Below are 13,393 nucleotides of genomic sequence, written 5' to 3'. Positions count from 1 at the left end.
GTTTGTGGCTAATAGATCCTAGTGTTAAGAAGACATGAGTAAACTATGTTGACTGAAATTGTCAGTCCTGTCTCACTGGCAAATAGGTCAGTATGTCGGTCAGATCTTTTGTTTGTGGCTAATAGATCCTAGTGTTAAGAAGACATGAGTAAACTATGTTGACTGAAATTGTCAGTCCTGTCTCACTGGCAAATAGGTCAGTATGTCGGTCAGATCTTTTGTTTGTGGCTAATAGATCCTAGTGTTAAGAAGACATGAGTAAACTATGTTGAGTGAAATTGTCAGTCCTGTCTCACTGGCAAATAGGTCAGTATGTCGGTCAGATCTTTTGTTTGTGGGTAATAGATCCTAGTGTTAAGAAGACATGAGTAAACTATGTTGAGTGAAATTGTCAGTCCTGTCTCACTGGCAAATAGGTCAGTATGTCGGTCAGATCTTTTGTTTGTGGCTAAAAGATCCTAGTGTTAAGAAGACATGAGTAAACTATGTTGAGTGAAATTGTCAGTCCTGTCTCACTGGCAAATAGGTCAGTATGTCGGTCAGATCTTTTGTTTGTGGCTAATAGATCCTAGTGTTAAGAAGACATGAGTAAACTATGTTGACTGAAATTGTCAGTCCTGTCTCACTGGGAAATAGGTCAGTATGTCGGTCAGATCTTTTGTTTGTGGCTAATAGATCCTAGTGTTAAGAAGACATGAGTAAACTATGTTGAGTGAAATTGTCAGTCCTGTCTCACTGGCAAATAGGTCAGTATGTCGGTCAGATCTTTTGTTTGTGGCTAATAGATCCTAGTGTTAAGAAGACATGAGTAAACTATGTTGAGTGAAATTGTCAGTCCTGTCTCACTGGCAAATAGGTCAGTATGTCGGTCAGATCTTTTGTTTGTGGCTAATAGATCCTAGTGTTAAGAAGACATGAGTAAACTATGTTGACTGAAATTGTCAGTCCTGTCTCACTGGCAAATAGGTCAGTATGTCGGTCAGATCTTTTGTTTGTGGCTAATAGATCCTAGTGTTAAGAAGACATGAGTAAACTATGTTGACTGAAATTGTCAGTCCTGTCTCACTGGCAAATAGGTCAGTATGTCGGTCAGATCTTTTGTTTGTGGCTAATAGATCCTAGTGTTAAGAAGACATGAGTAAACTATGTTGAGTGAAATTGTCAGTCCTGTCTCACTGGCAAATAGGTCAGTATGTCGGTCAGATCTTTTGTTTGTGGGTAATAGATCCTAGTGTTAAGAAGACATGAGTAAACTATGTTGAGTGAAATTGTCAGTCCTGTCTCACTGGCAAATAGGTCAATATGTCGGTCAGATCTTTTGTTTGTGGCTAAAAGATCCTAGTGTTAAGAAGACATGAGTAAACTATGTTGAGTGAAATTGTCAGTCCTGTCTCACTGGCAAATAGGTCAGTATGTCGGTCAGATCTTTTGTTTGTGGCTAATAGATCCTAGTGTTAAGAAGACATGAGTAAACTATGTTGACTGAAATTGTCAGTCCTGTCTCACTGGGAAATAGGTCAGTATGTCGGTCAGATCTTTTGTTTGTGGCTAATAGATCCTAGGTTTGCCTCAGCTGCAAACATGTTACTTAATCCATGTTAATGTTAGAGTGTAACCTTTTGAGGTCTTTTTTGGGGTGGGGGGAGGGGAGTTTAAAATAGTTATGTAGAGAAATGGGTTAGTTTCTTGGGCACATTTAGAAATAAATTTGTGAATTTGATCTTTCTGATCCCCAGGGACAAGTACATGTAACAAGTTTCATTTTCGTTTGCCATGTGAAAACATGTGAAGTTATTATGGAGATACCATCAGAATGTTTATTCACAGATGACTGTTGACTGTAAATCATCAGAATGTTTATTCACAGATGACTGTTGACTGTAAATCATCGGAATGTTTATTCACAGATGACTGTTGACTAAATCATTGAAATGTTTATTTACAGTTGAAAGCTGAAGGAGCTGCATCATCAACATCGGCCCCATTGTTAGCATCATCGTCATCGGAACCAAAAGAACAGAAGGAGGAGGCAGCGGTTGCCACCCCGGTTGAAACGCCCCCGAAGCTAGTTGAGCCCGAGGTGATTGTTGTGAAGGACCGTGATGAGTGTGATGAGGTGGAACATAAGGAGAAGGGCAGGATGGAGAGCGATGTCGTCAGGGAGCTCAGAGCTCAACTCAAGTCAGTTACTCATACTCTTTACACTTGGCTACAAATCATACAGCTTTTACTTTAAACATATTTATTTCTGCTTCACACAGTTTGCGGATGATGTTTTTTATTCATACCCAAATGAATGTAAAAGAAATAACAGACAATCCTTAAGTAGAGTGAGGTAGTTGTAAGGTGAAAAAAAGTTGGTTACAAGTTATTAGACAGTTTACACAATTAGTGATGTTTTCTCCTTTATAATAAAGATAAGAAATTAATTTCCCTATATAACAACTGATGAGAGGTTTTGTTTTGCTTCACGCAGACTTAAAAACATTCAGTACATGGTGAACCAACCTTCACATTCATGGATAACAGAAGTCATTGATCTAGGTCATATAACAAATTATGTACTTGTGTAATTTGTTTTTTTCTCATAATTCAATATATAGGATAGAGTTAACCACAAAAGACAGCTATGAAAGATATTTTTTATAAGTTATCATCTGATTACCCTTAACAAGAGGAGATAATTCTATTGTTACATTTATAAACTCATCGTTTGACTTGAACAGGATAAAACTGATATTTTTTTGTCATTAAAACCCCCCAAACTATCTAATATGGACAATCTAGAAAACAAGCCTGCTGCAAGGTCATTGGACATCATATTATTGTCAGTTGGTGATGTGAGGTCATTGGACATCATATTATGGTCAGTTGGTGATGTGAGGTCATTGGACATCTTATTATTGTCAGTTGGTGATGTGAGGTCATTGGACATCATATTATTGTCAGTTGGTGATGTGAGGTCATTGGACATCATATTATTGTCAGTTGGTGATGTGAGGTCGTTGGACATCATATTATTGTCAGTTGGTGATGTGAGGTCATGATGTGAGGTCGTTGGACATCATATTATTGTCAGTTGGTGATGTGAGGTCGTTGGACATCATATTATTGTCAGTTGGTGATGTGAGGTCGTTGGACATCATATTATGGTCAGTTGGTGATGTGAGGTCGTTGGACATCATCTTATTGTCAGTTGGTGATGTGAGGTCGTTGGACATCATATTATTGTCAGTTGGTGATGTGAGGTCGTTGGACATCATATTATTGTCAGTTGGTGATGTGAGGTCGTTGGACATCATATTATTGTCAGTTGGTGATGTGAGGTCATGATGTGAGGTCGTTGGACATCATATTATTGTCAGTTGGTGATGTGAGGTCGTTGGACATCATATTATTGTCAGTTGGTGATGTGAGGTCGTTGGACATCATATTATTGTCAGTTGGTGATGTGAGGTCGTTGGACATCATATTATTGTCAGTTGGTGATGTGAGGTCGTTGGACATCATATTATTGTCAGTTGGTGATGTGAGGTCATGATGTGAGGTCGTTGGACATCATATTATTGTCAGTTGGTGATGTGAGGTCGTTGGACATCATATTATTGTCAGTTGGTGATGTGAGGTCGTTGGACATCATATTATGGTCAGTTGGTGATGTGAGGTCGTTGGACATCATCTTATTGTCAGTTGGTGATGTGAGGTCGTTGGACATCATATTATTGTCAGTTGGTGATGTGAGGTCGTTGGACATCATATTATTGTCAGTTGGTGATGTGAGGTCGTTGGACATCATATTATTGTCAGTTGGTGATGTGAGGTCATGATGTGAGGTCGTTGGACATCATATTATTGTCAGTTGGTGATGTGAGGTCGTTGGACATCATATTATGGTCAGTTGGTGATGTGAGGTCGTTGGACATCATATTATTGTCAGTTGGTGATGTGAGGTCGTTGGACATCATATTATTGTCAGTTGGTGATGTGAGGTCGTTGGACATCATATTATTGTCAGTTGGTGATGTGAGGTCGTTGGACATCATCTTATTGTCAGTTGGTGATGTGAGGTCGTTGGACATCATATTATTGTCAGTTGGTGATGTGAGGTCGTTGGACATCATCTTATTGTCAGTTGGTGATGTGAGGTCGTTGGACATCATATTATTGTCAGTTGGTGATGTGAGGTCGTTGGACATCATGTTATTGTCAGTTGGTGATGTGAGGTCGTTGGACATCATGTTATTGTCAGTTGGTGATGTGAGGTCGTTGGACATCATATTATTGTCAGTTGGTGATGTGAGGTCGTTGGACATCATATTATTGTCAGTTGGTGATGTGAGGTCATTGGACATCATATTATGGTCAGTTGGTGATGTGAGGTCATTGGACATCATATTATGGTCAGTTGGTGATGTGAGGTCGTTGGACATCATATTATTGTCAGTTGGTGATGTGAGGTCATTGGACATCATATTATTGTCAGTTGGTGATGTGAGGTCGTTGGACATCATATTATTGTCAGTTGGTGATGTGAGGTCGTTGGACATCTTATTATTGTCAATTGGTGATGTGAGGTCATCGGACAACATCAGATTGATATTTTGTCATTAACACCTGCATTATAAAAATAGTCTGGTTAATTTGCAATGTTTAAATCTTAAGTCCCCTACCAGTCCAACCAGAATGGACTGTAGGTTTCGTCTCCATCATGTCTGCCTGTCCATTCGTCTGTCCCACATATAGTTTTCCAGACTTTTGTTTTCCGCAATGCCTCCAGATATTAAGTTTTGTGTATAGCTTTATCATGTACTGTTATTTAACATGTGACTAATCTCAGGTATAAATTTTCACCATCTTGGGTGTACTTTTTCTATCTCACATGGCTGTATGTGATGGATTCTTATAATCTTTCTCATAGATATAAATTTGGCTACAAGTTAATTTAAGTTTATTGGATCTGAACATTTTTATATTTTATTTACCAAACTTAAAAATTATTATATTTTTTTATAAAACTGCCAACAATTTTGAAATGTCAGCCACAGCAACAAAGCTAATTGAGTTGTGTATATTTACTGTTTGTATTACAGGAAAGCCCAGGACAGCCAGAAGGAGCTGAAGCTGTTGTTAGACATGTACAAAAGTGCCCCCAAGGAACAGCGAGACAAAGTGATGGTATGGTTGCTTTTAACACTTAAGTTGTGATTTCAACTAATTAAATTACTTTCCTGAGGTTGAAATTTTTCCCGTAAAGAAATCCTTTAAAAGAATTGTGTAGTCTTTCAAAAATAATGTTTGTGTTTGTGTTAGTTAACCCTTATCATGCCATTGACATGTATACACATCAAGCATCATCTGTTATGAGGTCATGCCATGACATTGCTGTAGCACCTGATTTTCTTGAACAAAGTACCTATTTTACGTCAGAAAAGGTTACTGGATAATCTGAAACGGATCCAGTATTTATTACCAATTAAAAAATATGATAATAAATCTGTAAAAATGTATGCCTTATTTTGCACTAAAAAACTGTAATGTAGAATATTATTTCACTACCAATAAAACATAGCATAGAGTTAATTTAAAACATTTAAAACTAGTTGATGCAAAGCATTGTCAGATACTCAAAAGCACATTCTCAACATTTTCTTATTTCTGGTCACGTGACATGAAAGTTGCCCTTGTCGTACACACCTTTGTAAAACGTGTTTACCAATATGTTATGTTGTTAAAAATAATGCTTGCAAATACCTGGGACATTTTTGAACTGTTTTCTTTACTGCATACAAATAGTGCATTGAAACAGGAAAAGTCGTGAAAATTACATGTTAACATCATACTTCATATGCTATTTGGTAACTGCTATTTGGTAACTATGCTACATGTATTTGATAACTATTTGTGCCTAACATGGATTATAAATGCACATTTTAATTTTAATTATTATATAATTTTTCCCTTTCCCTTTGATTGTCACATTAGACTACCGTATATCGCTGTGCATTAACTGACTTTTCAAACCTCTAAATACCATCATGAGAAGAGGGGTTGGCCAATACGCAGTCAACAAAATATGTCTAAAAATACAATAAAATATTGGCGTATACGGAAATTTGATATTGACAAAAACTAGTTGGTCATTATAGGCTTCAAAACCTTACTGTTGCTTTATTTAACCAGTATATTTAATAGCCTTTATGAAGTCCCATACCAGTGTCTATTTGATTGTTTGATACACCCAATAAAAGTTATATTTCATTTGAGAAAAGAAATGAAATTTATATTATTTTTATTATGTCAACAATTTCCAGCAAAAGCCACCAACAAGTAGTACCAGTATTTAGCACCAAATTTGTGTAATGAATGGAATGGTCATCAAGTATATTTAAGGCCGATGATATTTTGTCCTCAGTTGCAGATTTAATTTTGTCACAACTGATGATTTTTACTTTCCGTTGTTGTTTATTCTGTGGTGGGACGTAGCCCAGTGGTAAAGCATTCTCTTGATGCGCTGTCGGTTTAGGATCGATCCCCATCGGTGGACCCATTGGGCTATTTCTCGTTCCAGCCAGTGCACCATGACTGGCATATTAAAGGCTGTGGCATGTACTACCCTGTCTGTGGGATGGTGCATATAAAAGATCCCTTGTTGCTAATTGACAAGAGTAGCCCATGAAGTGTCGACAACGGGTTTCCTCTCTCAATATATGTGTGGTCCTTAACCATATGTCTGACGCCATATACCGTAAAATAAAATGTGTTGAGTGCTTCGTTAAATAAAACATTTCCTTCCTTCTTGTTTATTCTGCAGTTTCTAATAAATGATTAGAAACTATGTTTTAGTAGAGATATCACCACTTATAAAAAGAAGGAAGATTTAGTGTTCATCATTGCAATTATCTATCGTTGGTGTTAAGTAATATTTACACCATCTTTATGAAAGTGAAACTACATTTATCAACTAGTGAAGTCCATGTGATCGAATCAATGTAAAAAATAAAAATAAAACAACAGAACAATGTTATCGCACATTGGGGATTTTTCAAAAACCTTTATTCTTTTTTAGCTATCTTGAAATCTTTATTAAAATATTTTTTGTACATTTTAACTTTGATCGGTTCACCAAAAAAATTCTTGCGATTAACTGTTGCATGAGATGGACATTATCTCAATCTGATATATACTCTTAAAAAACAGTAGGGGACTTGAAGTATTAAAACATGCATTTTGACCACAGACATCCTAGTAAAGAACGTTCAGGTCTGTTTATCAACACACTGAAACACATTCCATAGTTTGCACATGCATCACGCAGTTTCCCTGTACATGTGCATGTGATGTCATTCTCAATAAAAAACGTCAGCTTTCAAATTTCACTTCTGACCCCAATCGTCCTTCAAGATCTTTGGTGGTCATAAAACCTACCGTAATACTGAACTACCAGTTGTAATGTTTGCCCAATTAATTCACTATTATCATATAACCATTCCCCACAGCTAATATACCTTACAATTTTGGCAATTGTAAATTCTTATTAAGAGTTCCCCTACTTTTTTTGAAGAGTATATATACAAATGTTTTTGTCTGTTTCAACTACATAAAAGTTGAGTCAAGTTACACATCATACAAATGTTTTTGTACCAGATGTTGAGGGACAAACTAAGGGGTTGGCTTATCCATAGTCGGGTAATGTATAGCTACATGTATGTGAAAAATAACCATTGTGCATAGTGTTTATTGCTTTAACCCACAAAACTCACTAGGCAGTTTATGCACATTTGATGCTGTCTCTTGGCAAGGAATATGTTTGTATTAAAGGATTTGGGGTGCGTGAAATTATATAAAGACATTAGTTCCCAGTTTGATATGTGTTGTAATGGTGTTTTAAGAGAGAAAAGGATAAGTGAATGTTTGTTTATTTAGCTAATGGCAGGTGAGAGGAAAGCCAAGCAGGAGATAGAAGATTTGAAGAACCACATTAAGAAAATGCAGGAGACTGAGCGTAAGGATCGCCGGAAACTGGCCGAGGACGATGCAATAAAGAAGATAAAGAGAATGGAGGAGATTATTACTGATCTACAAAAACATTTAGCAGCTCAGAAACAGGTGTGTGCAAAACACTTTGGTTCAATCCCAGATGACTATTAGTCTTTCTATCACATGTCGGTTAGAGCTGTTCTACCACAAAATGTATTGTAATGTCAAACAACACCAAGATTTTTATCATAGAAAATTGTAGAATTGGAACTCGTTGCCCAAACTACCTTCACAACTTGAAGCCTCTCTCCAAGTGTATTTTGGTGGATTATGATGGACTGTACCCTGAGATGTCCTTCAGACTATCAGGTATTTTATCTGTTTTAGCATTTGTTTCATATAAACAAATACTAATAATAACTTGTTTTAGTGGAGTAATTTGCTGTACCGTATATCGCTGTGTATTAGCCGACTCCATGCATTAGCCGACCCCCTAGTTTCACCCTCCAAATCGGCTTTAAAATTATCGACCTTGTATATAAGCCGACCCCCCTATATAAAACTAACCAAGTCAGATGTCTGTGTGGTCTCTACAAAATGACAAAGTACATCTGCTTTCAAACGTCATTTGTCACAGCAAACTTATCCGGAAGCAGTAGCCGATTTCTATTTATAGAAACGGTGTCCGGTTAATTTATTTCTCGTAAAATATAAGTACCAAGATAGCGAAATATACCTAAACATTCTTGATTGCAGCCACACGTTAAAAACACAGTGACTGTTTGCATTGTTGATTGTGCTAATCGGTCTTTTCATTACTAGTCGGCTATACCCTACCATACCCAACCACCCGTGTCGATTAATCCCAAGCCGACAAACAAAACAAATGAAGCTGGAACAATTAACGTGTTCACCGGTTTAGTAAGCAGTTTTGTAATGACACGTGACCTGCGAAGTTTTCCGAAATTGTTTTGATCGGTCACCATTTATTGTTGTTTAAACAGATAAATATTACTAAATAACTTTTAAACACCAACATTTATTAAAGATGAACATATATATACAATTTTAATATCTTTTATTTGTACTAGCTTGTGTTAAAATGCAATATTAAACCTTTATGAAAGCGGAAATGCAGAGCACAATAATGACAATAGATCGAGTCGAGCCGTGACGTCACTATTCTAACTTTACATTTCCAATAAAATGTTGACTCCTTAGATAAGCCGACCCCAGCCTTTGACTTTATAAATTTTGTATCAAAAAGTCGGCTAATACACAGCGATATACGGTAATCTCTTAAATGACATTATCCTTGCAGGCTTTAATCTAGCCAGAGAAATGGCCCTTTTTATAGATGAAAATCGCCACAAGTCGCTGAGTTATTAGCAGTAGTCAGAAGTCGAAGTTGCTGTAATATTTTGGACCTAATCCAATATTAGAACCAGAATCCCACAGCAGACATGAAGTCACTTAACACCTAGTCCGTTTAGATTGTTGTTATACTTTTGCACGAGACTACATCAACACATTTGGCCAACTAAAGTGACCAGTCAAGTGTTGTTTAGTTCTTAGCCAGATTAATTTTAGTAATGCCAGAAAATACTAATAATAATTATTTCATTTTAATACGACAACAGTTTACTTAAACTTTTTAGTAGTAGTATTTGGTGTCGAAATATTACTATTCGAATATAATGTATATTATAAAACACACTCACAAGTTTGGTTGTCAAACGATATATATATATTTATCCTATAACTTACCCATGATATCCATGTCATAAACCCATGTGATAATTTACTTTATTAACCTGGTTAATAATGGTATGCAAATCTGCAAGATCTCTAGGTAATTTGTTGCTGTGGATGGGTCATTTGCTTACAAGCCAACAAGTCCCGTGTACCTGAACGTAACGTTTTCAAAGATTTGTTTAAAATGCGTGACATCAAACTAATCTGTGCTAACGTGATGACATCATATTATCGATGGCGGCAAATTTAGTACTGTGATTTACTAAAAAAAGTAATTAAAATGTTATTTTAGACGTGTTATAGGATAAATAGAATTCGCTACTCGTGTTTTTTAATATGTAAAATATCATCCTCGTCTAGTTAATCGGTATTTGTCTCGGCAGAGCCTCGACAAATACCGATTAACATAGACTCGGTTGATATTTTCCATATTAAAAAATACTTGTGACGAATCCTCTATATATATGTTATTTAGCTATATTTGTGAATTACAAATTAGAATGATTAAACTTTAAGGTAGTATTATAATTGAAAGTCGAACTATAAAAATATTGATATATTAATTTCTCAAGACTGTTGAATATTGCACTTGGTTATAAGACATGTTAGTGTATAAAAAGAAAGGAAGAAAACTTTGATCATTTTCTCTTTTCACAAATACTTTTTATTTTACATAATATTTAATTAATGAAAAGAGAAACAATTGTGGGTTTTTCATTCTCAAATATACTTATTGAAATTTGACTGATACTTGTTAAAATAGTGTATTACGTAAATATCAACTTGAGGTTCTTGAGTTTGTAAGTTTAAAAAATGAAAGCACTCAATAAACAAATTTTATTAACACCAGAGGGAGGAGGCGCTGCTGAATGACCTGGAGGTCACAGGTCAGGCGTTTGAGGACATGCAGGAACAGAACACACGCTTGTTGCAGCAACTCCGAGAGAAAGATGATGCCAACTTTAAGCTGATGTCCGAGGTTTGTGTATTGGTCAAATATATTTCGTTCACGTGCCTTGAAAACATCCAGTGTTTTAATTATCCGGTGTGTTCTTACAAAAAAAATTAATTATCACTACCTCGCAGTGAAAAACATTTCAGTATATAAGTCAGAACAGTTGCTATGTGTACGTTATTCGAATCCTGATGTACGGGGTCAGTATTTCACGGTTATTTAAAAAAAAAAAAATTATTGTCCCAGAACACATGTGTAATGTCAGGATAGTATTTCACAGTTAGTAAATGGCCAACATAGGTGTTCCTATTCTTGATAATGTCACATGTGCTCTGCATGTCAATCACAAGATCAAACTAATTTGATGAGACTTTATAGTGTAATATTTTGGGAATGTAACAGATTGATATTCTACCAATGTATAGAGGTGTATTATTATGTGTGTGTGCTGGCAAACCTTTAATCCATGAGAACCATTATATAGATCTATAGCTTTACATTCAGAAAACATCCAAAGTAAAGTTTGTCCTTTTGAACCTATATTTTTCAACCTCCAATTGTAAGATACAACCAACGAAACACTGTTTTATTTGTAATGTTTTAGGGGCCATCCTAGTAACAGTATGTAAATGTAGGATGATTATTGATCTCTTTCTTTACTGTTGGTGAGTGATCCCAGCCATCATCTTCTTCAAAATATCGATCTTCGCAGTATTGGCAGCGAATATTTCCTTTGACTTTCTGGACACTGCAGATGAGATATCTTGCCAGACGTCACACAAATCGACATACTGTACATTGTATACAGTGTATACCCAAATTGATATTTCCCAATGTTATTGGGAATAATGGACATAAATACTGGATATCTGGCCAAAAATGCCCATAATAATATAAAATTTTAAAAAACCCACAGAAATAATACTTACCAATTCAAATATAAATTTTATTTATTGTATTTATAAAAAGTTGGAAGTTAAAATATGTGAGTAAAAGTTATATATTTGTACCCCCTTGCAGTGCTTTTTGTGAAAAATTAGTCAGAAGGTTAAAACATTTTGAACTTTAATTAACTAATACTGTTAAACATGTTCTGAAGGCAATATCTTACAAATTAGATAAAATATAACCGATATGCATGTTACACCATCAATAACATGTATAAAAATGTACAGGGTGTTTCTTCTTGATATTGACATTATTGTGATAACAAATTCAATAAGAACACCAAAAGTATACACTGAGCATGTTCAGTTGTTATTCTACAGTATCCTAATGTTCACAGAATCAAGATATATAAGTGAATGTTAACAGCTAGGTTTATGAAGACCAATCAGTCTTCACTGCTTTTGGAATAGATCTTTACTGTAGTGTTGCACATCTTGACTACAGTCGAGAATGGATTGGTAAGACTTTCAGTCTAAGAGTTTAGGCTGTTGACTGTTTGATGAATTACATCTTCGCAAGCCAAGGTACTATTCTGTGTGGTATACCCTGGCATAGTTACCTGCATAAACCCGATCTGGATTACTAGCCAGGGGTGGGCATTCTCCTCGGATCAGCTGTTTTCCTCACATGGAACATTGCGTTTCCTCACGTTTTAATCGTCCTTTCCTCCAAAATGTGTCAGATGGCACAGATTTTAACCTAGGATTTCAAGAATCTCTGGACCCCTCTAGATTCCTCTTTTTTACAGTTCACCAATTCCCACCCCTGCTAGCACATTCTATAAGAAATAAATTTGAAACAACAATTGTGTCCATTATATGATATCAACACTGACTAAACATTGTACAAGAATTAAATATAGCATCCCCCATCTACATATATGTGCAAGGTTTAACATGGTATAACATTTTTAAAGAATTGTTTCCACTGAAAAGTTAAAACTATATAAAAAAATAATTGGCGTTTTGTCAGTAAGAAGACTTACATCTTCAGGACAAGAAATAAAACAAAATGGTTAGGCATAAAATAGAAGAAAAAACTAGCTTGAAAATTAAAAACAATACTTTGAGGGAGTAAAATCTGACCAGTAGGGTAACAATAAAAGTGATTGAAGCTGGGTTGTAAAAACATATTAGGTATTAAAAACAGTAGGGCTGGACTCATTTAAGCCGTCACATGGGTGAACAGTCTTCAGATGTGTATCCAGATGGATCGTGCAAGGTTTAAAATGTAACCTAATACCTCTAATAAATATGGGGTATGCCTAGATAAATAGTGATCTTCATCGGCTATTAGGTGTCAAACTATGGTTACTGGTACTTACAGTTTGCATTTACCATAGTTTGACACCCAATAGCCGATGTATTTTTCGTGCTGGGGTGTCGTTAAACATTCATTCATTCATGCATTCATTCATTCATTCATTCATTCATTCATTCATTCATTCATTCGTTGTCTTTGGGTTAAAATACTGTGGCAAACACTGCACCTTTCCACAGAAAGGGCCTTGTTTGTTTATAATAGCAAAGAATTATGTAACAAGTTACCAATTAGCCCACATTTTTCCACAGAGAACCAATGAAATGAGGCCAATTCAAGATCGGTTTATGGATGTAACTATGCCAAGGTACAAAATGCAGTACGCTTTATGAAATGTAACCTTGGCTTGCAAAGTAAAGTTTGTTTTATTTAACAAAGCCACTAGAGCACATTGATTTTTTATCTTATCATCGGCTATTGGACGTCCAACATATGGTC

The 13,393-nt window shown here is 35.7% G+C and overlaps 1 protein-coding gene across 4 annotated transcripts in view; it reads left to right on the top strand.

Moving 5' to 3' along the window:
- Positions 1 to 13,393, top strand: part of LOC121368206 (E3 ubiquitin-protein ligase BRE1B-like) — a 47,246-nt gene that overhangs the window by 25,558 nt on the left and 8,295 nt on the right. For all 4 annotated transcript variants that reach the window (XR_005957483.1, XR_005957484.1, XM_041492841.1 and 1 more), the window contains exons 12-15: positions 1,946 to 2,181; positions 5,091 to 5,175; positions 7,924 to 8,106; positions 10,583 to 10,711. Coding sequence is in view for 2 of the 4 variants with exons in the window: in XM_041492841.1 (XP_041348775.1) it covers positions 1,946 to 2,181; positions 5,091 to 5,175; positions 7,924 to 8,106; positions 10,583 to 10,711 (633 nt within the window). In the remaining 2 variants the exon portion in view is untranslated. The remainder of the gene's footprint in view (positions 1 to 1,945; positions 2,182 to 5,090; positions 5,176 to 7,923; positions 8,107 to 10,582; positions 10,712 to 13,393) is intronic.

This window comes from Gigantopelta aegis, chromosome 3 (genome assembly GCF_016097555.1).
Source record: "Gigantopelta aegis isolate Gae_Host chromosome 3, Gae_host_genome, whole genome shotgun sequence".
Classification (NCBI taxonomy): domain Eukaryota; kingdom Metazoa; phylum Mollusca; class Gastropoda; order Neomphalida; family Peltospiridae; genus Gigantopelta; species Gigantopelta aegis.
The sequence above is the reverse complement of the archived record's forward strand: the minus strand, read 5'-3'. Positions and strand labels throughout refer to the sequence as shown.